Here is a 24,273-nt window from a genome sequence, read left to right on the forward strand (position 1 = left end):
AGAGGTTGAAAAGCCATAACACATACGTTTTTTCAACAACAGGTTATTATTGACCATAACATGCTGTTGAAAAAAAAACATATGTGTTATGGCTTTTCAACCTCTGCCATATTGTGGATTCAGTGCTATCTTTCTAATAGAACAAAGGGTTTTCTTTAATAGAAGCTTCTCTAATGGCAAACATATAAAGTATGGTGTAGCACAGGGCAGCTCTCTTTTCTATTTTTACCAATGACCTGCCACTGGCATTAAACAAAGGATTGATGTAGGCTACGTGTGCCTTTTACATTTTTTTTTAATGTAGTTCAGTCTTTGAGTTGGTCTTGTCTATTGATGTTCTGTATTATGTCATTCTGTATTATGTTTTGTGTTGGACCCCAGGAAGAGTAGCTGCTGCTTTTGCAACAGCTATTGGGGATCCTAATAAAATACCAAATTCCATACCTGGGTGAAGCGGCTCTTGGCCAGTGTGATAAGGCTGCGTTCTGCTGGGGAACACACACTCAGTCCCACAGGAAGCAATCTCTTCAGGGAGGCTACGATGAGAGAGGTCTGTGTGGAGTAGCGATCCCCTTTCCGCTTCATCTTCTTCCTCTCCTGGTCTGACACCTGCTCATTAAAAACCATGAATAGAAATACATAGTTGACTTATACTTCAATCATTCACTTTGCATGGTTAGAATGTAAATTATTTGTTCATATGTTTTACGCAACCACAAAGCACACATAATGGACACCCAGTGCTGTTTGTGGTAGTTAAGAAACAAATCTGTAAGGTTCTCACCTTAGACATTTTGTGATTGTTATTATTGACCAAGAAAGCCATGTTGTTGATCTCATTCTGGACCACATAGTTCTGTTCCTCCCATTTGAAGTTCTGCAATAGCAAATCAGACAGGTTACAAGTGAGAACATCATTAAGATGTGAGGCAACATCCAAATCTTTGTTATTTCACACACGTGAGACTTGGCCCAGAATATGAAGATCTCTGCCACCATGCCGAACATCTTCTCAGCCTCATGGTTCGGTTCCCGTAGCCAACTTGCTCTGAAACAACAATATGTGAGAGCTGTAAACAAAATGCATTAACACATTCTACACTGAACAAAAAACACAACATGTAAAGTGTTGGTCCCATGTTTCATGAGCTGAAATAAAAGATCCCAGAAATTTTCCGTATGCACAAAAGCTTATTTCTCTCAAGTTTTGTAAACAAATTTGTTTACATCCCTGTTAGTGAGCATTTCTCATTTGCCAAGGTAATCCATCCACTTGACAAGTGTAGCATATCAAGAAGCTGATTAAACAGCATAAATCATTACACAAGTGCAACTTGTGCCGGGGACAATAAAATGACACTCTAAAATGTGAAGCTTTGTCACACAGCATAATGCCACAGCATGCAACTGGCATGCTGAATGCAGGAATGTCCACCAGAGCTGTTGCCGGAGAATCTAATGTTAATTTCTATACCATAAGTCGCCTCCAACGTTGTTTTAGAGAATTTGGCAGTACGTCCAACCGTCCTAACAATCGTAGACCACATGTATGGCGTCGTGTGGGCGAGGGGTTTGCTGATGTCAACGATGTGAACAGAGTACCTCATGGTGGCGTTAGAGTTATGGTATGTGCAGGCATAAGCTATGGACAACAAATACAATTGCATTTTATCAATGGCAATTTGAATGCACAGAGATACTGTGGCGCGATCCTGAGGCCCATTGTGGTGCTATTTATCCGCCGCCATCACCTCATGTTTCAGCATAATGCACAGCCCCATATCACAAGGATTTGTACACAATTCCTGGAATCTGAAAATATCCCAGTTCTTCCATGGCCTGCATCCTCACCAGACATGTCACCCATTGAGCATGTTTGGGATGCTCTGGATCAAAGTGGACGACGGCGTGTTCGAGTTCCCGTAACTTTGCACAGCCATTGAAGAGGATGTGGCAAATGGTGGTCACACCACATACTGACTGGTTTTCTGATCTATACCCCTACCTGTTTTTTAAGGTATCTGTGACGAGTAGATGCAGATCTGTATTCCAGTCATGTGAAATCCATATATTAGGGCATAATTCATTTATTTGAACTGACTGATTTCCTTACATGAACTGTAACTCAGTAAAATCTTTGAAATTGTTGCATGCTGTGTTTACATTTTTGTTCAGTATAATATTGTCAGAATCTCAGATAAACATTTTTATAAGAAAACACCACTTTCCATGTTGTCAAAATATAACCTTGACTGTTGATATATTACTGGTATATTACTGGTTTGTTATGTATTAAATAATGATCAGTGAACATAATACTTTTACCTCCCATATCCCCATCCCCTGGGCAGGATGCCTTACCTATTGTAGTCCACAAATGGGATGAGGACAGGGTAAAAGGCGTAGAGGTCTCGCACCAGCACAATGAATTTCTCCTGAATCTGTAGCTCCGCCTCAGACGCATCGACCCTCCCCTCAGCCTTTATCTGCTCCTCCTCCTGAAGCACCGATTCTGCCCTCTTCTTCAGTTTCTCCATCAGCGGCAGGAAGTGGCTCCTCAGCAACTGGGGGTGGGCCTGGCAGATGATTGGCTGAGAGAAAACTGAAAGGAAGGATGTCATGATGTCACTCATGTCATGATTGTATCAATCAGTTCTCTCATTCTAAAGCATTAATTGTCAGTCTCTCTGAATACAAGCGTCTGCTGAATGACAAAATGAATTAGACTAAATTATTTAGTCTAATTCATTTTGTCATTCAGCAGACGCTTGTATTCAGAGAGACTGACAATTAATGCTTTAGAATGAGAGAACTGATTGATACAATCATGACATGAGTGGAAGGAATGTCTAGATGAAACAACTGGGAAATTAGGCCTGAATGTGTCTAAATTAACACTGTTGTCATGACGTTGGCCTAGGGGGAAGGTTTATGACAGTCATAAATACCTCTTCCCCCCTTTTTCCTCTCTCTACCCTACTGAGGTTACATTTGCAAAACCCTTGGTTAACATAGAGATTCTGGGAACATCAGAAGGTGGGGGAAATGAACTATGTTCTGGTAATCCGACAAATGGAACATATGCGGTGGTACTTAATGAATATGATGTCAGTTCGGTTGTCATCTGAGACATTCTCATCAATGATAAGATGACAAACTCTACAGTGGAAAGTCTACACATCAGAGTTATCGGATTCACATGGAATTGTTGTTCAATATAAATGTTTGATCATGAAATTATTTGTGATGGGATGAAATGTGATTTTAGCTTCTAAAATGTGAGATTTGGGTTTTCGTAAGATAGGGCTCTGCTCAATCAGTGGCCAGCCCCTGTGAAAGGACATGGGCTATAAAACTTTTCAAACACGCCCTCCTCTCCATTCCTATATAAGCACTTGACAACAATATAACCTCCTGTTCCGAGGACGACGGTCTGATGTCAGAATGGTTCAGATAATAACTACAGAATGAAGCCAACATCAGCGTGAGTTTTGGTTGCAAATGTTATGAACTTTGAACTCTTATTCACTACAGAAGTGATACCTCCTAGCCGTTGAGTTAGCAACAGCAGCTGCAAACGCAGGTTCTGATGTTCCCAGCAGGTTAGGAAGGAACAGACAGAATATCCCGTCTACCACACAACGACATTACTACAACGTATCCAATTGACAACCAGAGACATTCTTCAAAAGACTTGGTTGGGCAACATGGCCTTCCATCTACCACCAACCTACCGAAGCGCAGCTCAGAGTAAATATTTATTGCATTTTCCTTTTCCAAATGGGCGGTAATTTAGAATGCATAAGATACTGTATTTGCGATAGCACAGCTTCTTCCCTTTGTTCCTCAGTCTTCCCGCTCTTTCACTCAAACCCAGCCCTTTTCTTTTGTGTAACAAGCTGTCATATCTGTTTCGCCCGCTAGGGACGTTTTCCTTTATGACGTCATTTGTAATCAAGTTATGATTTAATTATGTGTATGTGTAATTGTGTGTGATTAGTTAGGTATTTAGTAAATAAATAATTAAACCCAATTTTGCATTGTTGATTCAAATTGTTAGCCAGGGTTTGTGCAGATAACCAGACAACTACTATATCATCCTTAGGGTGGACAGAAGATGCAGATGGAAAAGATAGCAGTATAGGGCTACCTGCCAGGCGCTTCATCCAGTCTCCCTGGCCTGTTCCCAGGTGGTTGTGGATGATGCGGAGGATGTTGCCCATCAGTGTGCTTGCATGCTGGGAGGTGAGTGAGGTGCAGACCAGGCTCTCCAGCTGGCCCTCGGGACCGTGCTGCCACCAACGGGACACATAGCTGCAGAGCAAGGGTAGGGTGATCTCGGTAACATGGCTGTACTGGGCTTGGCGTGCCCCTGAGCCTGCCCCTGCCAGCTCCTCCACCTCCCCCAGGAGCTGCTGCAGAGATGGCAAGAGAGGACACACCTCCTCCACCTCGTCCGGAACTCCCACATCTGAAACAAAGGAGAAGGGACAGATTCAAACACCTCAGCTACACTCCAAGAAAAAAAAGGTTATTTGTGGAAAGGGCTCTACAAGAAACCCAAAAGAGTTCTTCTACCTGGAACCAAAACGGTTTCTTCAAAGGGTTCCCCTACGGGGACAGCCAAATAACCCTTTTAGGTTCTAGATAGCAACTTTTTCTCTAAGAGTGTAACTAAACAGAGTAGTAGGTGTGTGTACAGTTACCCTCTCGCTCTCTGGGGCTCATGGTGTTGTAGATGGAGTACGGGTTGTCCTCATTCAGAGCTGGCTCCAGGAAACATACAGGGAAAGCCCCTGACAGCGCTGCCAGACACGCTCCTGCTGACGGCCTCTGCCTACAAACACATGCACAGATTGCTGACAGCTCTGTCTCCCACACAATACACCATGTGCATGACAACACAGCCATATTAAGCCACTGAGAGAGAGGAATATTGATGTGTACAAAGTCGTGCATACTTTATGACTGTATTAATCTGGAGCATTTACAAACATATACATTAACTGTCATATACTGGAATGCTACATCACACAAAGCTAAATGACAAAAAGTACCCCTCCACGTAGAAACTTTTGCTGATGCCAAGTGAGTGGAGGCTGTTGAGGATCTTATAACAGGACACCTGGACACTGTCCACTGTAAAGGAGAAGGTGAGACTCGCTGAGACTCGCCCTCTGAAGCTTAAGATTTCCAGACAACTTCCTGAGTGTTGGCTAGTAGCTACAGTGTGAAGGCTAGAGGGAAGTTGATATGTAGAGACAGCGAGGGCTCACAGCGGGTGAGATTTGATTCATGTAATAAATAATTAGTGAATAGCCGTCGTGATCACTGGCAGAGAGAATGTGCCACCTCGCCATGTAAATGACTGAGATTTAATGAGATGAGGCATGGAAGCTGGCTGGGCATTTCTGAATGATTTAAGAGGTCTTAAATCCAGCTGCTCACTGGCGTCTCACCCACTCCCAGACATATGGAAGGCATTGACAATGTACGGTATGATGGAAGATGGGCTCTTGTGGACAACGTAGTTGGAAGACAAGCGGTTGTGATTACAGATTGATTTGGATGATTGTATTTACACTATTGATACTGTGGGTTTTGAGAGTGACTCATACATCCAGCAGATTAGCATTTTTCGTCATGAATCTTGTTCTGGAGTCAGCTCTGCAGAGTGGTCACTAGCTGGCACAGCCACAAAGTCTGATTTTAAACTTTACCCTAACCACACTGCTAACCCTAATGCCTAACCCTAACCTTAAATTAAGACCAAAAAGCTCATTTGAGTTTTCATGAATTTTTACAATAATGCCAATTTTGACTTTCCAGCTGGCCTATGTAGTAAACATCACGCAGTTCTGCCTCCAGCACAAGACTCATTCCAATAAACGTCAACCTGGAAAATACACAAGAAATCCATTTATCCCACAAGTAACCATAAATACCTTACTCAACTTTGAGAGGATGAATGATTATTCTGATGTATGGCCTCCCCAAACTGACAAACTCTCATAATAACACCACACATATTATTCTACCTCCCAGGATACAGAGCCACACCTACCCAAGAGGTCCTCTCCATACTGATTGTGGCTGAGGTGTTCAAAAATGGAGGTGAGAATCGGCAGCAGGGTGGTATTGGTGTAGTCCAGGATCTGGGCCACCCCTCTGGACTGGGTCCAGTTCTGGGTCATAGAGAGGTTCTCCACAGTCATCTCCAGGTCCACCGCTGCAGCCTCGAAGAAGGACCGTAGCGAGACCCTTGCTGATTCTGGAGCAGTCTTCATCAAAGTCCTGAAGGAGGTTACCCATATTATTGAATGAATTGAATGCCATTATTGGCTCATATATAACATCTGGTCTAAATTAGCAATATACTGTTTATAATGTCAAAGAGTGTCATTTGCAAACATGAATGAAGAGCATTTTTATATAGTGTTTTTCTTCATCAAATATATCTGCTCACTAAAGAAAGAGTACTACACATGAGTCCTCTAGCTATTGGCAACACTATTTGTTCATTTATCAACTGAATCCTTTATCTAAGCAAGTGAGTTCCATTGAGATCGCAATCTTACAAGGCAGCCCTGGCACCAATAGTGATACCAACAGATATGTTTTATTTATTTCACCTTTATTTAACCAGGTAGGCAAGTTGAGAACAAGTTCTCATTTACAATTACGACCTGGCCAAGATAAAGCAAAGCAGTTTGACACATACAACAACAGAGTTAGACATGGAGTAAAACAAACAAAGTCAATAATACAGCAGAAAAATAAGTGTCATGCCCTGACCTTAGAGAGCCTTTTTATGTCTCTATTTTGGTTTGGTCAGGGTGTGATTTGGGTGGGCATTCTATGTTCTTTATTTCTTTGTTTCTGGCCGAGTGTGGTTCCCAATCAGAGGCAGCTGTCTATCGTTGTCTCTGATTGGGGATCATACTTAGGCAGCCCTTTACCCTCCTTCTGTGAGGGATCTTGTATTTGTTTGTGTGCAGGTAGTTTGCACAACGAAGCTGTTCGGTCATTTTATTCTTTATTGTTTTGTCTTTTCTAAAGTTTCACTTCGTTAATAAATTAAGTGGAACTCAAAGTACGCTGCGCCTTGGTCTCATCCTTCATCCGACGACACCCGTGACAATAAGTCTATATACAATGTGAGCAAATGAGGTGAGAAGGGAGGTAAAGGCAAAAAAAAGGCCATGGTGGCGAAGTAAATACAATGTAGCAAGTAAAACACTGGAATGGTAGATTTGCAGTGGAAGAATGTGCAAAGTAGAGATGGAAATAATGGGGTGCAAAGGAGCAAAATAAATACAGTAGGGGAAGAGGTAGCTGTTTGGGATCAATTATAGATGGGCTATGTACAGGTACAGTAATCTGTGAGCTGCTCTGACACCTGGTGCTTAAAGCTAGTGAGGGAGATAAGTGTTTCCAGTTTCAGAGATTTTTGTAGTTCGTTCCAGTCATTGGTAGCAGAGAACTGGAAGGCCAAAGAAAGAATTGGTTTTGGGGGTGACCAGAGAGATATACCTGCTGGAGTGAGTGCTACAGGTGGGTGCTGCTACTGTGACCAGCGAGCTGAGATAAGGGGGGACTTTACCTAGCAGGGTCTTGTAGATGATCTGGAGCCAGTGGGTTTGGCGACATGTATGACGCGAGGGCCAGCCAACGAGAGTGTACAGGTCGCAGTGGTGGGTAGTATATACATTTACATTTACATTTAAGTCATTTAGCAGACGCTCTTATCCAGAGCGACTTACAAATTGGTGCATTCACCTTATGACATCCAGTGGAACAGCCACTTTACAATAGTGCATCTAAATCTTTTAAGGGGGGTGAGAAGGATTACTTTATCCTATCCTAGGTATTCCTTAAAGAGGTGGGGTTTCAGGTGTCTCCGGAAGGTGGTGATTGACTCCGCTGTCCTGGCGTCGTGAGGGAGTTTGTTCCACCATTGGGGGGCCAGAGCAGCGAACAGTTTTGACTGGGCTGAGCGGGAACTGTACTTCCTCAGTGGTAGGGAGGCGAGCAGGCCAGAGGTGGATGAACGCAGTGCCCTTGTTTGGGTGTAGGGCCTGATCAGAGCCTGGAGGTACTGAGGTGCCGTTCCCCTCACAGCTCCGTAGGCAAGCACCATGGTCTTGTAGCGGATGCGAGCTTCAACTGGAAGCCAGTGGAGAGAGCGGAGGAGCGGGGTGACGTGAGAGAACTTGGGAAGGTTGAACACCAGACGGGCTGCGGCGTTCTGGATGAGTTGTAGGGGTTTAATGGCACAGGTAGGGAGCCCAGCCAACAGCGAGTTGCAGTAATCCAGACGGGAGATGACAAGTGCCTGGATTAGGACCTGCGCCGCTTCCTGTGTGAGGCAGGGTCGTACTCTGCGGATGTTGTAGAGCATGAACCTACAGGAACGGGCCACCGCCTTGATGTTAGTTGAGAACGACAGGGTGTTGTCCAGGAGCTTTGGTGACAAAATGGATGGCACTGTGATAGACTGCATCCAATTTATTGAGTAGGGTATTGGAGGCAATTTTGTAAATGACATCGCCGAAGTCGAGGATCGGTAGGATGGTCAGTTTTACAAGGGTATGTTTGGCAGCATGAGTGAAGGATGCTTTGTTTGCGAAATAGGAAGCCAATTCTAGATTTAACTTTGGATTGGAGATGTTTGATGTGGGTCTGGAAGGAGAGTTTACAGTCTAATCAGACACCTAGGTATTTGTAATTGTCCACGTATTCTAAGTCAAAGCCGTCCAGAGTAGTGATGTTGGACAGGCGGGCAGGCGAGGCAATCATTTGAGAAACCAAGGCTGTCGAGTCTGCCGATGAGGATGTGGTGATTGACAGAGTCGAAAGCCTTGGCCAGGTCAATGAATACGGCTGCACAGTATTGTTTCTTGTCGATGGCGGTTAAGATATTGTTTAGGACCTTGAGTGTGGCTGAGGTGCACCCATGACCAGCTCTGAAACCAGATTGCATAGCGGAGAAGGTGCGGTGGGATTCGAAATGGCGGGTGGGATTGTTGACTTGGCTTTTGAAGACCTTAGAAAGGCAGGGTAGGATAGATATAGATCTGTAGAAGTTTGGGTCAAGAGTGCCCCCCCCCTTTGAAGAGGGGGATGACCGCAGCTGCTTTCTAATCTTTGGGAATCTCAGACGACATGAAAGAGAGGTTGAACAGGCTAGTAATAGGGGTTGCAACAATTTCGGCAGATAATTTTAGAAAGAGAGGGTCCAGATTGTCTAGCCCGGCTGATTTGTAGGGGTCCAGATTTTGCAGCTCTTTCAGAACATCAACTGACTGGATTTGGGAGAAGGAGAAATGGGGAAGGCTTGGGCGAGTTGCTGTGGTGGGGGGGTGCAGTGCTGTTGACCGGGGTAGGGGTAGCCAGGTGGAAAGCATGGCCAGCCGTAGAAAAATGCTTATTGAAATTCTCAATTATAGTGGATTTATCGGTGGTGACATTTTTTCCTATCCTCAGTGCAGTGTGTAGCTGGGAGGTGGTGTTCTTATTCTCCATGGACTTTACAGTGTCCCAGAACCTTTTTGAGTTTGTGTTGCAGGAAGCAAATTTCTGCTTGAAAAAGGGCTATATCTCTTCCTGGTTCTAAATTTCTTGAATGGGGCATGCGTTTTTTTTAAATAACCAGGCATCCTGACGGGATGAGGTCAATATCCTTCCAGGATACCCCGGCCAGGTCGATTTGAAAGGCCTGGTTGCTGAAGTTTTTCATGGATTGTTTGACAGTGATGAGTGGAGGTCATTTGACCGCTGACCCATTACGGATGCAGGCAATGAGGCAGTGATCGCTGAGATCTTGGTTGAAAACAGCAGAGGTGTATTTAGAGGGCAAGTTGGTTAGGATGATATCTATGAGGGTGCCCGTGTTTACGGCTTTGGGGTGGTACCTGGTAGGTTCATTGATAATTTGTGTGAGATTGAGGGCATCAAGCTCAGAGTGTAGGATGGCTGGGGTGTTAGGCATGTTCCAGTTAAGGTCGCCTAGCAGCACGAGCTCTGAAGATAGATGGGGGGCAATCAGTTCACATATGGTGTCCAGAGCACAGCTGGGGGCAGAGGGTGGTCTATAGCAGGCGGCAACGGTGAGACTTGTTTTTAGAGAGGTGGATTTTTCAAAGTAGAAGTTCAAATTGTTTGGGTACAGACCTCGATAGTAGGACAGAACTCTGCAGGCTATCTTTGCAGTAGATTGCAACAACGCCCCCTTTGGCAGTTCTTTCTGGTCTGAAAATGTTTTAGTTAGGGATGGAGATTTCAGAATTTTTGGTGGCTAAAGCAGTGAATAAAACAAACTTAGGGAGGAGGCTTCTAATGTTAACATGCATGAAACCAAAGCTATTACGGTTACAGAAGTCATCAAAAGAGAGCGCCTGGGGAATAGGAGTGGAGCTAGGCACTGCAGGGCCTGGATTCACCTCTTCATCACCAGAGGAACAGAGGAGGAGTATGATAAGGGTATGGCTAAAAGCTATGAGAATTGGTCGTCCAGAACACCCGGAACATAGAGTAAAATGAGGTTTCTGGGGGCGATAAAATAGCTTCAAGGTATAATGTACAGACAAAGGTATGGTAGAATGTGAATACAGTGGAGGTAAACCTAAGCATTGAGTGATGATGAGAGAGATATTGTCTCTAGAAACATAATTGAAACCAGGTGATGTCATCGCATGTGTGGGTGGTGGAACTGAAAGGTTGGTATAATGAGCAGGGCTAGAGGCTCTGCAGTGTAATAAGCCAATAAACACTAACCAGAACAGCAATGGACAAGGCATTTTGACATTAAGGAGAGGCATGCTTAGCCGATTGATCATAAGGGTCCAGTGAGTAGTGAGGTTGGTTGGGGTATCGGCGATTCAGACAGCTAGCCGGGCTATCGGTAGCAAGCTGGCATAGGATGGAGGTCTGTTTTTAGCCAACTCGTGCGTTTCCGTCGGTAGATTAGTTCGGTTCCGTGTGGTAGAGGGGATCAATCCAATTGGCAAAATAGATATAGTTATAGTGACCCAAGAAAATTGTCAGATAGACCTATTTAGATAGCAGCCGATAAGACAGCTAACGATTAGCAGGCGTTCAGGTAATGTCGCGATGGAGGGGCCAGTTGGATAACTCCCTCGGGCAGATAACGTTAGTAGTCTAGTCGTGAAGGCCCTGTAGAGTTCCGCATCGGCAGTAAAACGGGTCCGGATAGGTGATTGTAGCCCAGGAGTGGCTGATGGAACTCTTTAGCTGGCTAGCTCCGGAATAATTGATGTTTGCTCCGGGATCGAAGTAAGCCAATAGTCACTCGGATAGCAGCTAGCTAGCTGCGAGATCCAGGTATAAATGTCCAGAGCTTGCGGTAGAAATCCAGGGATATGGAGAGAAAAATAGGTCCGGTATGTTCTGGTCTGAGTCGCGATAGTTTTTCGAGCTAAAGGATAGCTGATGACCACCAACCGTGGTTAGCTGAATACTAACGTTAGCCAGTAAACTGGCTAGCTTCTGGTTAGCTTCTATTTGTGGATTTTAGATTTGAGGTAAATAATACATTAAAAAAAATATATATATATATATATTGGTGAGGCAGGTTGCAGGATTGTGTTTTGAAGTTGCGTTTTTAGAAAATAAAATATATAAAAGATATGCGAAGAAAGATGTAAATATATATATACTGTATATATATATACACACACACACACGGGACATCTGACTGCAATGCCATCTTGGTTTAAACAAGATTTTGTAGATTTTCATTTAGTAAATAAGCTTCTTTCTTAACCAGGCAAAAGGTAGCTAACTAGAGTCACTGGTGGTGACTGGTTAGCCATGGGGAAGCAAGAGGATCAGATAACATCAAGTGCCTGAGTGACAACAGCTTAGCCGACCTGGGTAACAGTGAGACGGTGTTATCTACCTGACATCCAGAGACTGGGCCAGTATGAGAAGACAGCTGACGATGGAAGGTGCCTCACTCCCTGAGGAAACACACACAGGGGAAATCAAAATCATAGGGATCACAATCTCATAAACTGCTAATAGGATCTGGGGCTTAGGTGTGTGGACACGGATAGGTTATGTGTCTTTGTACACACTAAGAACAAATGGTTCTATATAGTGCCAAATAAGGCTTATTTGTCTTGTAACCATAGCGGAACCCTTTTTGGTGCTATATGGAACCTTTTTTTGAAGGTTCTATAAAGAACCATGCTCAAGGTTCTAAATGGAACATGTATGGTGCTACAAATAACACTTTCATAAGGTTCTATAAAGACACCATTAAAAAAAGGTCCTAAATTGCATCAAAAAGGATTCCACTAGTTACAATCCTTTTTAGGGCTATATAGAACCCATTTTTATGACTCTTTATATAACCTTTATGGAGAATGGTTCTATAAAGAACCTTGCTTAATCTCAAAGGTTTTTTGTTGAACGATTCAAGTTTTTTTCTTCTTTTGTAACAGCCATATTAAATAGTTACAGGTTGTGTTTATAGGTGTGTGTATTAACAAGTTGAATTAGGTGTGCTAGCTCTGGAACAGTTGGGAGTTCCTGAGGAGAGAATTGAGAACTACTGACTTAGTCAACAGTTCTCAAATTACACAAGGCCATACGTGAGTCTTTCACAAGACACCATCACTGGCCATAGTTATATACAGTATAACATGCAATAGCATAACACAATAGATTAGATAAACTGAAATGACACTCATTCATTGTTGCACAAAAAGACATGCCCCAAAATATCTGAATAAGCCACCGGCCCTACATTATAATTATTACTAAATGAGGAAAGAAACATTTTTTGAACAGCAAAGAACCACTGAAGGGCTGGAAGGGTTCTGTGGGGCAGTATGATTCCACATTAAACCATCACACCCTGATCTGTTTCACCTGCTTTGTGCTAGTCTCCACCCCCTCCAGGTGTCGCCCATCTCCTGAGTCATGTTACACCCTTCCCAAATCATTTTGTATTGTATATGCAGATGAACGCAAACAGTAGCAATATGAAAACATGAACAGGGACTTGAGATGTAAACAGATCTTGAGTAAATAAGCTTCATGTTAACTTTACACCATCCTTACCAAACAGAGAGATCCTTTGTCTGACAAGAGCTCCCAATTTGCAGAACAGGCTGAAGATGGGAGGACAAGAGAGAGGGATGGAGAGAAGAGGAATAGAAATATGATGAGAATGTAAAAGGTAGAGAAGACAGAGGACACCTATGTTCCTGGGCACATTTAAAGCCACGTTGGTTTAAATGCCCCTTTTAAAGTGCTTAGACAGTTATGACAAAAACACTTAAAATCTAAATACTGCTAACATGTTATTATTGTAATATGTTAATAACTGATACCTGGTGACCATCTCCTTCTCCTTATTGGAGGCATGACCTCCGTTGCCTCGTGATCTGGCTGCGGTGGAAAGGAAGTAGAGGCGATGGTTCTTCAGGTACTGCTCCAGAAGGGGTAACGCCACCTGTGGGAGATGTGTTTTTAGGCAAATCTAACCCAATAGACCTAACATACTATTTATTTGTGTCAGCACACCAATATGGACTATTCATATCACTTTATCAATGTAGTTTGGTAAATTAACCGTGTTTTTACCCATTGCATCTGTTTTGAGTTATTTCCTATGGAAAAGTCATAGTTGTTGTGCTGTATTTGTTGCTATGTCTTAGCATTGATCTCTGTGTGGAGACTGCAGAGATACATGGCTGGCTGCAGCATGAATCAGCGGTCCCATCAGTGGGAATTAGACCCTTTTATTTTCTGTCTCTTTACAGGGAGCGTGGGAGGCTTAATCAACGGTTTGATGGCAATCGACACGCCCACATGGGTTTCGAAAATGGCTGTATCAATTCCTGGAGCCACAATAGCTTTCACTTACTGAGTTGCCCATGGCAACCTCCCAACAAAACAAATTAGCCTATGTCAGTGTGTGGTTGTAAAGAAATGAATAATAGCCAGGGACAAATCAAGCAGGACTACAGAGTGGAAACTGTTCTTTCACATCCACCTACAGTACATGCCCATCTCAGTTGTTGGACTGGAAAATAAAAGTGGTTTTAGATTTACAAACCTTGCTGAAAAAGTCAATCTGCTGTTGGTTGGGAGCCTCTACTTTTGGCATCTGACCTCTTGCCTGCATAAGCTCTGAGGAAAAACACAACATATCCAATTACATGCTATGTGTTGTAAGAGATGAGTGAAACTTCTGACGTCACTTATAAAAGGAAAGATGTCTGGTGATGTATGGCTACCATCCTTACCCAGCTCCTGCATGTATTCTTGGGCCTCCTCTGTGTATGAGAGGAGCTGCTGTAGGAAAGTGTAGGCAAAACGGTTTGCTATGGCTGGTGAGTCCATCTCTGCTGCCTTTCTGTCCCTGTGCAGAGATGCAGCACAGTGATGTCGTCAAGAAGTCAGGAAGACAGATTGTCTGGACACTGAGGCTAATAGAGGTTTACTGTATACATTTGAGTAAGGCACATAACAGTTCGATATTTAATGAAAGTTTTAGGTTAAGGATGCACAACAATCATTAACCCCTTACACGGGTGGAAATTAGACTATATGGATATGGCTACATTTAATAAATATGGATATCATATGCATAAACATTGTAGCAATTAAAAAGTAAAAGTTTGGAGATTATGGGAAAATTATTAGACTAAAAGTTGAGGACTGAATCCAAACGTTACACTGTTGATTTCATGTGCATTACTGTTCTTTTCACCGCATTTGTTGACAACAAAATCAGAAAATACTCTGGATACATTCAGTAACATAAGAATATTCTTTGGGGTAGGCGCAACATAAGACCAAAAAATCACAAGGGTTTGAGTGCGAGGTCTAACTGTTATTTCCTAATGGCCACACACCTCTCCAAAGTGTAAACAGTTCCTACGTAATTTCGATGCACTTTTATGACTCAAAGAAGAGTCTTCAACTATATGGTGCTTTTCTTGGCACTCCTAGCTGTGCCGTTGAGGAACTAGAGCAAAAACACGTGTAGTTATTTTCTTTGGAACACAACTCTGCATCCCCACCTTCACATAATTAGTGTTGTTGTTTACGCAATCCAAAAACGGTCCATTCTAAATTGCAATCTGGGTCAGGTGGGCCTAATTTGAAAGCTTCTTCTATTGCCAACTTGAATAGCTAAATTATAAAGTACGACCTTATAGTGTTAGGCTTTCACTAAGCAATTCATATGCATAGAACGGAGTCATGGGTGCATTCAGATGCGCGGTCCGCAGGAGATTTTCTTCACAATACAACAAACATAGGCTCATTCATGTTCAGAACAACCCAGAGTATAACGTCATGTCATCTTGAAACTGTACATTAAACATTATGAGGTTTATGATATGGAAATTTGAAGTGCACATTCATATTCACGGGTGTTTGGCTTGCTTGTTTGACATCAAAGCGGAATTCATTATAATCCTCAACTTCTCATATTTGAAAATAAATGACAGCAATTATTTTTGCAAAAGTTGCACAATTAGCAGGAAGGATAGGGGCAACTTCTTGATGCTTGCGGTGCTCAAGATCAGAACAGCTGTCAGTCAAAACCCATACAGCACTGTGAAGTGCAGACCCAGAGCTTTGACGTCATATATAGCATGTTACTGTACAACCACTGCGTTCCAATTTAGGCGCTTATCAAATCAAATCACATTTTATTGGTCACATACACATGTTTAGCAGATGTTATTGCAGGTGTAACGAAATGCTTACTAGCTCCAACAGTGTCCAAATCTGCCATTTTGAACCTGTATACAGGTACAAGTGTACAGGGCTACAGAACAATGACCACTGGCCATTAGCATCAGTTGTCATAGTCATTGACAGACAGTTCCTCACCTCCACACTGTGTAGCCGTTCAGCTGGAAGAACTTCAGGACATCCTGGGCTTTCTCTCTCAGTTTGGCTTTCTCCTTGGTAGGGAGAGCATCATAGGGCACCAGCGTAGAATGACCCCCTCCCCCTGGAGTAACACATTAGATCAAAGTATAATAGATTAACATATATGAAATTCAGAAAGGATAGCCAGCGCATTTGAGAGAATTTACCAATCTTTTTCACATAAGCATTTATTTGAGATGAAAAGTCATTATGTAAATTAATCATTCTGCATAACACTTTGCTTCAGAACCACTGAGTAACTTTTTGGCATGGTTTCAAGTTGCCAGAGGTACACAAAATCACCTACAGTAGAGGCAAAAACCCTGTTAGAGCTTAATTCATCATGGTTTGTGATGAAATGATACCTTTAGCATCCACTTCCTGCTTCTTCTTCCTGGACCAGGTGTTATGGTAGTTCTCAGCCAGCAATTCAGTCACAGACTGAAGGAAAGTATAAAACAATCAGTCAATAACAATAATCCTAATTGTATATGAATACAGTATGTCTATGTCCTCACTTACACACTGGTCCCATGAGAGTGTCACACTGCTCATGTCCATTGGCTTGGGGGTGAAGGTTGATGCTCCTTCAAACGACAGCTAAACCGCAGAGACAGAGACATGCATTCATTTACATCTTTTTATGCATCCATTGCAATAGTTCAGTAAATTCAGTGTGAATGAAAGCAACAGCAACAACAAATGGGAACAACATCTACAACAACAATATGGACAGTACAGCTGCTCAGTTTCAAAGAAGAAAGCAAGGAAGGAAGAAATGCAACAGATGGGAAAAAGTCAGGTTCATATCAGAGCAGGACTTAAACAAGATCATGCCAACAGTACTGTGTGAGATCTTATGGATTCAGGTCCTATAATAATGTAGTACTTTACCTGTCCAGCCTGGGAGATGCGGCTTGAGCAGGTGAGTAGGCCAAGGCCATCTCCCTCTTTAGTTCTCTCTATGGTCCAGCCAAAGGCCAACATACTTCGCACGGTCTCCTTTACAGACCAGCGATACGCCTCTTTGTCCTGAGGAAAACCAATGTGACAGTAGCAGGATGATAAAACTTTGGAACTGCAATATGTTCACGACAGACAAATATTAGACAAATCAATATTTTATTCAAAATATCAATCAAATCCTAAAACAAACAGTACTCTGTATGTTGTAGCTTAGACCTACCCTCTCAGCCAGAGCTCTGTAAGGCTTCAGGAGAGGGTGTACTTTGGTCTTTTCACAGAGCTCCCCATGGACCCAGCCATTTGCAAACTGAGACATAGGAAAGATAAACATACATAATTAATCATATACAGTATGATATTCCTATACACACAGCATAATCTTCTCCATACACAGCAGTTCACACATTACATAGAATGACAGTGTTCACAGAGTTCTTGTACAGTACATATTTTAAACTCAAAACTAATATACTCATAGTAAACTCAAAGCTCAGTTACCTTGTCCATTGACCACTTCTCATGGGTGTGTTCTGCATATTTATTCACCACGAATTCCAGTTTCTCTGGTACTGACACACTAATAACGGGAAAAAAATAACTTTATATCACATATCAGAACAATATAATATATAAAATGCTCTTTAAATGGACATACATATTTTATAATATATATAGAGGGTGACAGGTAGCCTCGCAGTTAGGAGCATTGGGCCAGTAACCGAAGGGTCGTTGGTTCAAATCCTTGAGCCGACTAGGTGAAAAATCTGATGTGCTCTTGAGCAAGGCACTTAACCCTTAATTGTGCCAGGGTCGCCATCAATAATGGCTGATCCCTGGCTCTGACCCCACTCTCAGGGGAAGTAATATATGCAAATGTCCAATTCACCTGTGTGAAATAGGGCAAATGTAAGCACCCACTTAATTATTTTATATATATATATTTAAAGAGCATTTCCACAAGAGAGGAGATGAATAATGGTATCACTAAGGTTCTAGCCACAGGCTCACTTGGAGGTGTCTACAGGCTGGGGGTCAAAGTGTCCCTGTGCGTCCATGGAGGGGTGTCTCTCAATCCAGGCTACACAGCCAGGGTCCGTGTGGTCAGGAGGGAGGGCTCCAGCTGTAGCTGCCAGACACTGCAGAGCCAGCTTGGAGAGCTCAGCGTCATAGTGCTATTTAGGAGAGGAGACAGGGAGATGAACAAACACATGCCTTGGGGCTACACGGGAAAAGACATATGTAATATAAATCATAGACTGGGTGGGTTAGTGTGGGCAGTAGCATTAAAGCTTGGTCTGAAAACAAACCCCATGCCCCCTCCCATATCCAATAGATGTTTATAGATGTGAAGGGATCCAATTACAATATGACTTATCCTTCAAATAGGCTTTTGGGAGCTCCCATTGCAGGCTGTTGCTTACACTCATTCCATTAGCTTTGTTAATATCAAATGGTTGTTTTGAGACAGGCTGAAGAGTTGGTCCACCTGTACCTTCCTGGACAGAGCATTGAACACTCCCCAGAACAGCTTCCTGGAGAGGTGAAGCTCCTCCTCTGAGGCGGAGCCCAGGTGCCCCAAACCTCCAATCAGACAGTAGTACTTCCAGCTCTGCTCATAGTGATTGGTCAACAGCTGGAAGGAGGGAGTGGTGAAAGTACATTTTTTCAGAAATGCCATACATGTCCAAACACACACATTACATGGCCTGTGTAGGTGTGTGACTACTATTATATAACTAACCTTGAGTGGTATTTTAGTGTGGATTGTCAGAAGGGGCACATCAAAAACAAGCCGTCGGAGTAGAGGTTGCATCATGGACGGCCTGAGCTTACTGAGGACACAAGCAGAAACACATACACAGAAATAGAGTATGCACCGACAATTCCTTTTGAATTATATCTGATTCTAAATAACTGCTCCCGTTCTGCCTCTATGGTAGAGAAGGTGTGCAAGTGATAGAGGAGAGAAGTGAGCTGTGTGGAGTGACTATAATAATATTAGTTCCTCCATGTCCCCACCTGCATATGGCCAGCATGCAGTCCTCGATGGCATCTCTCTGGGCCTTGGTGAGGCTGAGGGCCCTGGACAGGCGGTAGACGGCCTGGAGGAGAGCATCCACCAGCGGCCCCTGGCCCTCTGTCCCAGAGAACAGGCTGGAGCACTTAGTGAGCAGGGGCAGCACTGCTGTACACAGGTACCTGTTCAGTGCCAGGGCCATGTCTGTGGCACTCAGATCAGTCTGCAGGGAGAGGAGCAGCCAGGTGACATTTTGTTTACAGAAGTGTCAGGACCAAAAAGAGAAGGGAAGTTTTAGCCTAGGGGAGGCAAAAGAGACAGAGAGAGAAAAAAGGGTTTGATCCATAAAAGTCTGACAGAGTCAGAAATGGAGAGGGATAGGACATTGAAGACTAGTAAGAATGAGTGGAAGGGGGAGTGAATGAGTGAGGAAATATGCAGTGGGTAAGGTAACACTGCCCCACGTGTTTGTTAGTAGACACTCCAAAGCCTAGATCTCCAACACTAACCCTAACTCAAATCTCATGAATGTATTAATGTTGCACGTCATTTGAGTTACAGGATAATCCTTGTGATGTGATAGTCACACTCTGTGTCCCACAATGTGCAGTGGCTGAACACTCGAATGGGGGTTATAGTGAATCACTCCAGTGGGCATTCCCGTAGGTCCCTCAGGTCCATAACAGTGGATCATTCCAGTGGTGCTGTGTCAGTATGGTCAATGTCTCCCTCACTGTGTCCAGGGAGGCCACAGCCTGCAGGTCTGGCAGGAAGCCCACTTCCAGCAGGTGGAGCAGGAAGTTCTGGTCCTCAATGCCGTACACACGGTCCAGGAACAGCACCATGGCTGCCTTGTGGTCTGGGCAGAACACAGTGGATGGGTCTGGTTCGACTACTGTGCCATCTGGATAAATGACAAGCACAGAAGGAGATTTGGACAATCATTTCACCACATTATATTTTGGCTAATTTTAAATTATGGTGGTTCTGTAATACATGCTTGGCGAGCAGTCTCAAAACTTGAGCCAACTTAACCCCAGGCTAATTGCTACCATATAACAGAGAAAGCACCAGCGGGAGGATGAGACTAGAACAAACTTATCTGTAAAAAAAAAATGTAAACAGTACTGTACAAGCTGCAAAGATTGGGTTTACAACCACATAAGACTATAGTGACTTCTCACAGAGGACTGACCTTTTGCTAGAGAGGGGATTTGGAAGGGGATGCCGATGACTCCCTCCAGGTCCTGGACGGGGATGAGGGACCTCAGGATGGCCCGGATACGGATGGCCTCGCCCTTCCCAGCATGGATCAGCTGGACAAACATAATCAAGTCAAAGTGATCAGCTTTATTGGTCTTTAATTCTTGAGGTTTGCCATTCATTCCAATGTCTTCAAAGACTTTAGAGAAACAGCCAACGTCAAATGATCTAGCTGTCAGGTAATGTGCAGCATATGACAGACACATGACACAAATGACACAGTTGCCAGAGGTACACATATGACACAGACACAAATAAAGCTTCTTAACCCATAAGGTTTGGATTATTCTGCAGTGTTAATCACTGCATGGCCAATCAATGTAGCCCCAGGGGAGCTTTTTCTAGTCCTACATTAGAGCACTAGTCTATCGGACTATTGACAGGGTCCCATCAGGAGGTGAAACAGACTAACGTGCATCTCCGGGGCACAGCGGCCCAGCAGGTCGATGAGGGCGGAGTAGAAGGTCATGATGGAGTGGCCCATGTGGATTATGTCATCCTCCTCATCCTGCAGCACGTTCCTGTGTGGGCGGGGAGAGAGAAGCGTTTTCATGACTCAGGTGCTGTGCAACATAATGATTTTACTCATGTTTAAAGGTCAGTTGACATAACTGGATGCCTTATTGAATCAAGCTGAAGAGGGGACGGTCATAGAATTACAGTACATACAATATAGTATATATATATATATATATATATATATATATATATATATATATATATACACATATATAGTATTTGTCTTCTAATTGTGTGTGGGGAAGCCTATCTTCTGGCTGACCAGTAGGAAAAACCAAAAGTCACTGGTTTACTAGGGCAAAGACTTGTTCTTCCAGTGTTCCCTTTCTAACTCACAGTGTTCTGTTGGACTCGTAGGTTGTGGAGGGTCCGTCCATAGTCAGGTCCTCTGAGATCCTGATGGCTTCCTCCATGGCTGCCAGGAGACCATCGCCACCCTCACCTCGCAGGGCGGGGCCAAAACACTCCGGATGGCGAATCAGCAGCCTCACCACCGAGTAGGCATTCTCCTCCACACTCTCCCCTGTCAGGAATCAACTGATTATTAGCCTAATTTTACTGTGTAGTCTAGCTGTTATCAGTCATGAACTACATCTACAGTTAGAGTATCTGTATAGTCAGTTGTAACAGGTTACCGTTGCAGAAGACAGCAAAGCGTAGGAAGTCCAGGTAGCGTTCCCCCTCCACAGGGTTCCAACCAATGTCAGGGTAGCCTTTAGACACCAGCATGGGACAACTCTGTAGACCACAGCCTGCCAAGTACTGCACCACCTACAGAGAGACACAGAGGACAGAGAGAGAGAGCGAGAGAGAGAGAGAATAAAGGTAAAGGAGAGAGCTGAACAGACTTAAGAGGATAACATACTGTATGCAGTCAGGGACAGAAAAAAGATTGAGGGAGATAAAGAAGGAGGGACAGATCTTTCTCACTTTTTCCAGGTCTGGTTCCCTCAGGGCCAGGGCCAGCTCATTGTTGTCCATGACAGAGGCAGCTGCCACGTCCAGAGGGGTGGCTCCACGCATGGACGGAGATGCTAAGGAGAGTACTAAACATATTTAAATCCTCACTGGGATAATTTAAAAAATTATAATAATAAGTATAAGGCTTACAGTGTTGCTGATTTGCTGACACTGGGAAACATGCAGAGAGAATTACATTTCAAGTTACTGTTGATAGTAATCATATAGTCTTCCACAGCTCACCTAGGCCAACACTGCTATTATCCAACAGGTAGCTGAGGTGCTCGAACATGGATCCCTGATTGTGCCTACTGATGCGACAGAAGTAACAAAGGAAGCGACAGCAATGGGCCACCATCTTAGGAAAGGTGATCTCCTAAAGAAGCAGAGAGAACAATTCACACTTAATTCCATTTTCTCACAATGGACACGTTCATTATTTTTTCTATACATATCACATCAGTCTCACCTTGGACTCTCCCTCCCCCAGGACGTTCACCATCACCTCCATGACTGTCTCGTGCATCCCCAAAGCCCTCATCAGGTTGGGGTGCTGGTAGAACACCTTATTGTTCATTATGTCTCTGCACAGGAAATAAACAATGGAGGGGTTCAGCGCCAGGGCTGAAGATTGGTGAACAGATATTATGAATGTGTTTTTGGGCTCAATGTTGCGATCACATTTTTAGAAGTAAATTGAATTACATTTCAACATTTCCACAGAACAGAGCTTGTATTATGAATCAAGACATGGGTTAGCTTGGCATTTATGTAGAGGCAAGAGTAGAGCTAGCAGAGAACTAGCAATTGTTCTCCATTCGTACCCCAGTCCCCGGATCATGAGTCTCTCCTCCTCCTTGCCCATGCGAACGCTGAGCAGAGAGCGAATCTGCACCAGAGAGGCCAGCAAGGCCATGGTGTCCTCCACTGACACCTGGCTGATGGTGTAGGCCTTGTGGAGGGGAGTGCCCATCTGGCCCCTCAAGCCCTCGTACTGCCGGTGCAACAGAGAGAACATGGCCCTGACCAGAGCTGGGTTCTCTATCACACACTCCTGGGCCCAGCACACCACCGTGTCAGAGATGAGCTGCTGAAGAGTCACTATGGGGGAGAGACAATGACCAATGTTAGTAGCCTACTTCTAGCTTGACCATATAAAAAATCATCCTTAATGTTGTGTCGTAAGATCCACCCCCGTTGTGGAGCTTGGCTCACTAGTATTCTGTGCTCTGTCTTCCTCTTCAGGATCGGCAGATCTCCTCGTCAAGCTGATTACTCTCCCAACCAAGCTGAAGAGACGATCTTTGATGGAGCGATTGGAAACCTCCACAACCTCTGTATCATGGTCAACTTCAATTCCTGCACATTGAGTGACAAGAAACAATATGCGAACCCTTTGGAATTACCTGGATTTGTCATAAAATTTGATCTGATCTTCATCTAAGTCACAACAATAGACAAACACACTCTGCTTAAACTAATAACACACAAAGAATTACACGTTGTGATAAAAAGTGTGATAAATAAAAACATATACCAATTTAATTTAAGGACCAAAAAACTGACAGCTGTGCCATATAAATTGCAAAATAGTTGGTTAGAGATTTTCGATATACCCATTCCATGGCACATGGTTTATGAATTGATACACAAAACAACGCTGGATTCAAAACTTTTTCCATTTAAATTACTATTACTAAATTATTGCAACCAATAGAATGTTATACACTGCTCAAAAAAATTAAATAAAGGGAACACTTAAACAACACAATGTATCTCCAAGTCAATCACACTTCTGTGAAATCAAACTGTCCACTTAGGAAGCAACATTGATTGACAATACATTTCACATGCTGTTGTGCAAATGGAATAGACAACAGGTGGAAATTATAGGCAATTAGCAAGACACCCCCAATAAAGGAGTGGTTCTGCAGGTGGTGACCACAGACCACTTCTCAGTTCCTACGCTTCCTGGCTGATGTTTTGGTCACTTTTGAATGCTGGCGGTGCTTTCACTCTAGTGGTAGCATGAGACAGAGTCTACAACCCACACAAGTGGCTCAGGTAGTGCAGCTCATCCAGGATGGCACAATGCGAGCTGTGGCAAGAAGGTTTGCTGTGTCTGTCAGCGTAGTGTCCAGAGCATGGAGGCGCTACCAAGAGACAGGCCAGTACATCAGGAGACGTGGAGGAGGCCGTAGGAGGGCAACAACCCAGCAGCAGGACCGCTACCTCCGCCTTTGTGCAAGGAGGAGCAGGAGGAGCACTGCCAGAGCCCTGCAAAATTACCTCCAGCAGGCCAGAAATGTGCTTGTGTCTGCACAAACGGTCAGAAACAGACTCCATGAGGGTGGTATGAGGGCCCGACGTCCACAGGTGGGGGTTGTGCTTACAGCTCAACACCGTGCAGGACGTTTGGCATTTGCCAGAGAACACCAAGATTGGCAAATTCGCCACTGGCGCCCTGTGCTCTTCACAGATGAAAGCAGGTTCACACTGAGCACATGTGACAGACATGACAGAGTCTGGAGACGCCGTGGAGAACGTTCTGCTGCCTGCAACATCCTCCAGCATGACCGGTTTGGCGGTGGGTTAGTCATGGTGTGGGGTGGCATTTCTTTGGGGGG

At 43.8% G+C, this 24,273-nt stretch overlaps 1 protein-coding gene across 1 annotated transcript in view; it reads right to left on the reverse strand.

The window, feature by feature from the left end:
• LOC115136514 (ryanodine receptor 2-like) overlaps positions 1-24,273 on the reverse strand; it is a 94,520-nt gene that overhangs the window by 39,040 nt on the left and 31,207 nt on the right. Inside the window, exons 38-70 of the mRNA XM_065023157.1 lie at positions 22,862-23,005; positions 22,471-22,747; positions 22,116-22,230; positions 21,890-22,022; positions 21,617-21,720; positions 21,322-21,457; positions 21,023-21,209; positions 20,580-20,688; positions 20,100-20,220; positions 19,639-19,808; positions 18,907-19,127; positions 18,629-18,719; positions 18,380-18,520; positions 17,896-18,059; positions 17,386-17,464; positions 17,108-17,194; positions 16,816-16,953; positions 16,444-16,521; positions 16,287-16,362; positions 15,880-16,003; positions 14,280-14,395; positions 14,090-14,163; positions 13,362-13,483; positions 13,090-13,139; positions 11,921-11,981; positions 6,065-6,294; positions 5,058-5,139; positions 4,707-4,837; positions 4,151-4,471; positions 2,362-2,602; positions 961-1,048; positions 785-877; positions 445-609 (exon numbers count right to left, since the gene is read on the reverse strand). Of these exons, the coding sequence (XP_064879229.1) occupies positions 445-609; positions 785-877; positions 961-1,048; positions 2,362-2,602; positions 4,151-4,471; positions 4,707-4,837; positions 5,058-5,139; positions 6,065-6,294; positions 11,921-11,981; positions 13,090-13,139; positions 13,362-13,483; positions 14,090-14,163; positions 14,280-14,395; positions 15,880-16,003; positions 16,287-16,362; positions 16,444-16,521; positions 16,816-16,953; positions 17,108-17,194; positions 17,386-17,464; positions 17,896-18,059; positions 18,380-18,520; positions 18,629-18,719; positions 18,907-19,127; positions 19,639-19,808; positions 20,100-20,220; positions 20,580-20,688; positions 21,023-21,209; positions 21,322-21,457; positions 21,617-21,720; positions 21,890-22,022; positions 22,116-22,230; positions 22,471-22,747; positions 22,862-23,005 (4,469 nt within the window). The remainder of the gene's footprint in view (positions 1-444; positions 610-784; positions 878-960; positions 1,049-2,361; positions 2,603-4,150; positions 4,472-4,706; positions 4,838-5,057; positions 5,140-6,064; positions 6,295-11,920; positions 11,982-13,089; positions 13,140-13,361; positions 13,484-14,089; positions 14,164-14,279; positions 14,396-15,879; positions 16,004-16,286; positions 16,363-16,443; positions 16,522-16,815; positions 16,954-17,107; positions 17,195-17,385; positions 17,465-17,895; positions 18,060-18,379; positions 18,521-18,628; positions 18,720-18,906; positions 19,128-19,638; positions 19,809-20,099; positions 20,221-20,579; positions 20,689-21,022; positions 21,210-21,321; positions 21,458-21,616; positions 21,721-21,889; positions 22,023-22,115; positions 22,231-22,470; positions 22,748-22,861; positions 23,006-24,273) is intronic.

The sequence above is a fragment of the Oncorhynchus nerka genome, linkage group LG10 (genome assembly GCF_034236695.1).
Source record: "Oncorhynchus nerka isolate Pitt River linkage group LG10, Oner_Uvic_2.0, whole genome shotgun sequence".
NCBI classification, from domain to species: domain Eukaryota; kingdom Metazoa; phylum Chordata; class Actinopteri; order Salmoniformes; family Salmonidae; genus Oncorhynchus; species Oncorhynchus nerka.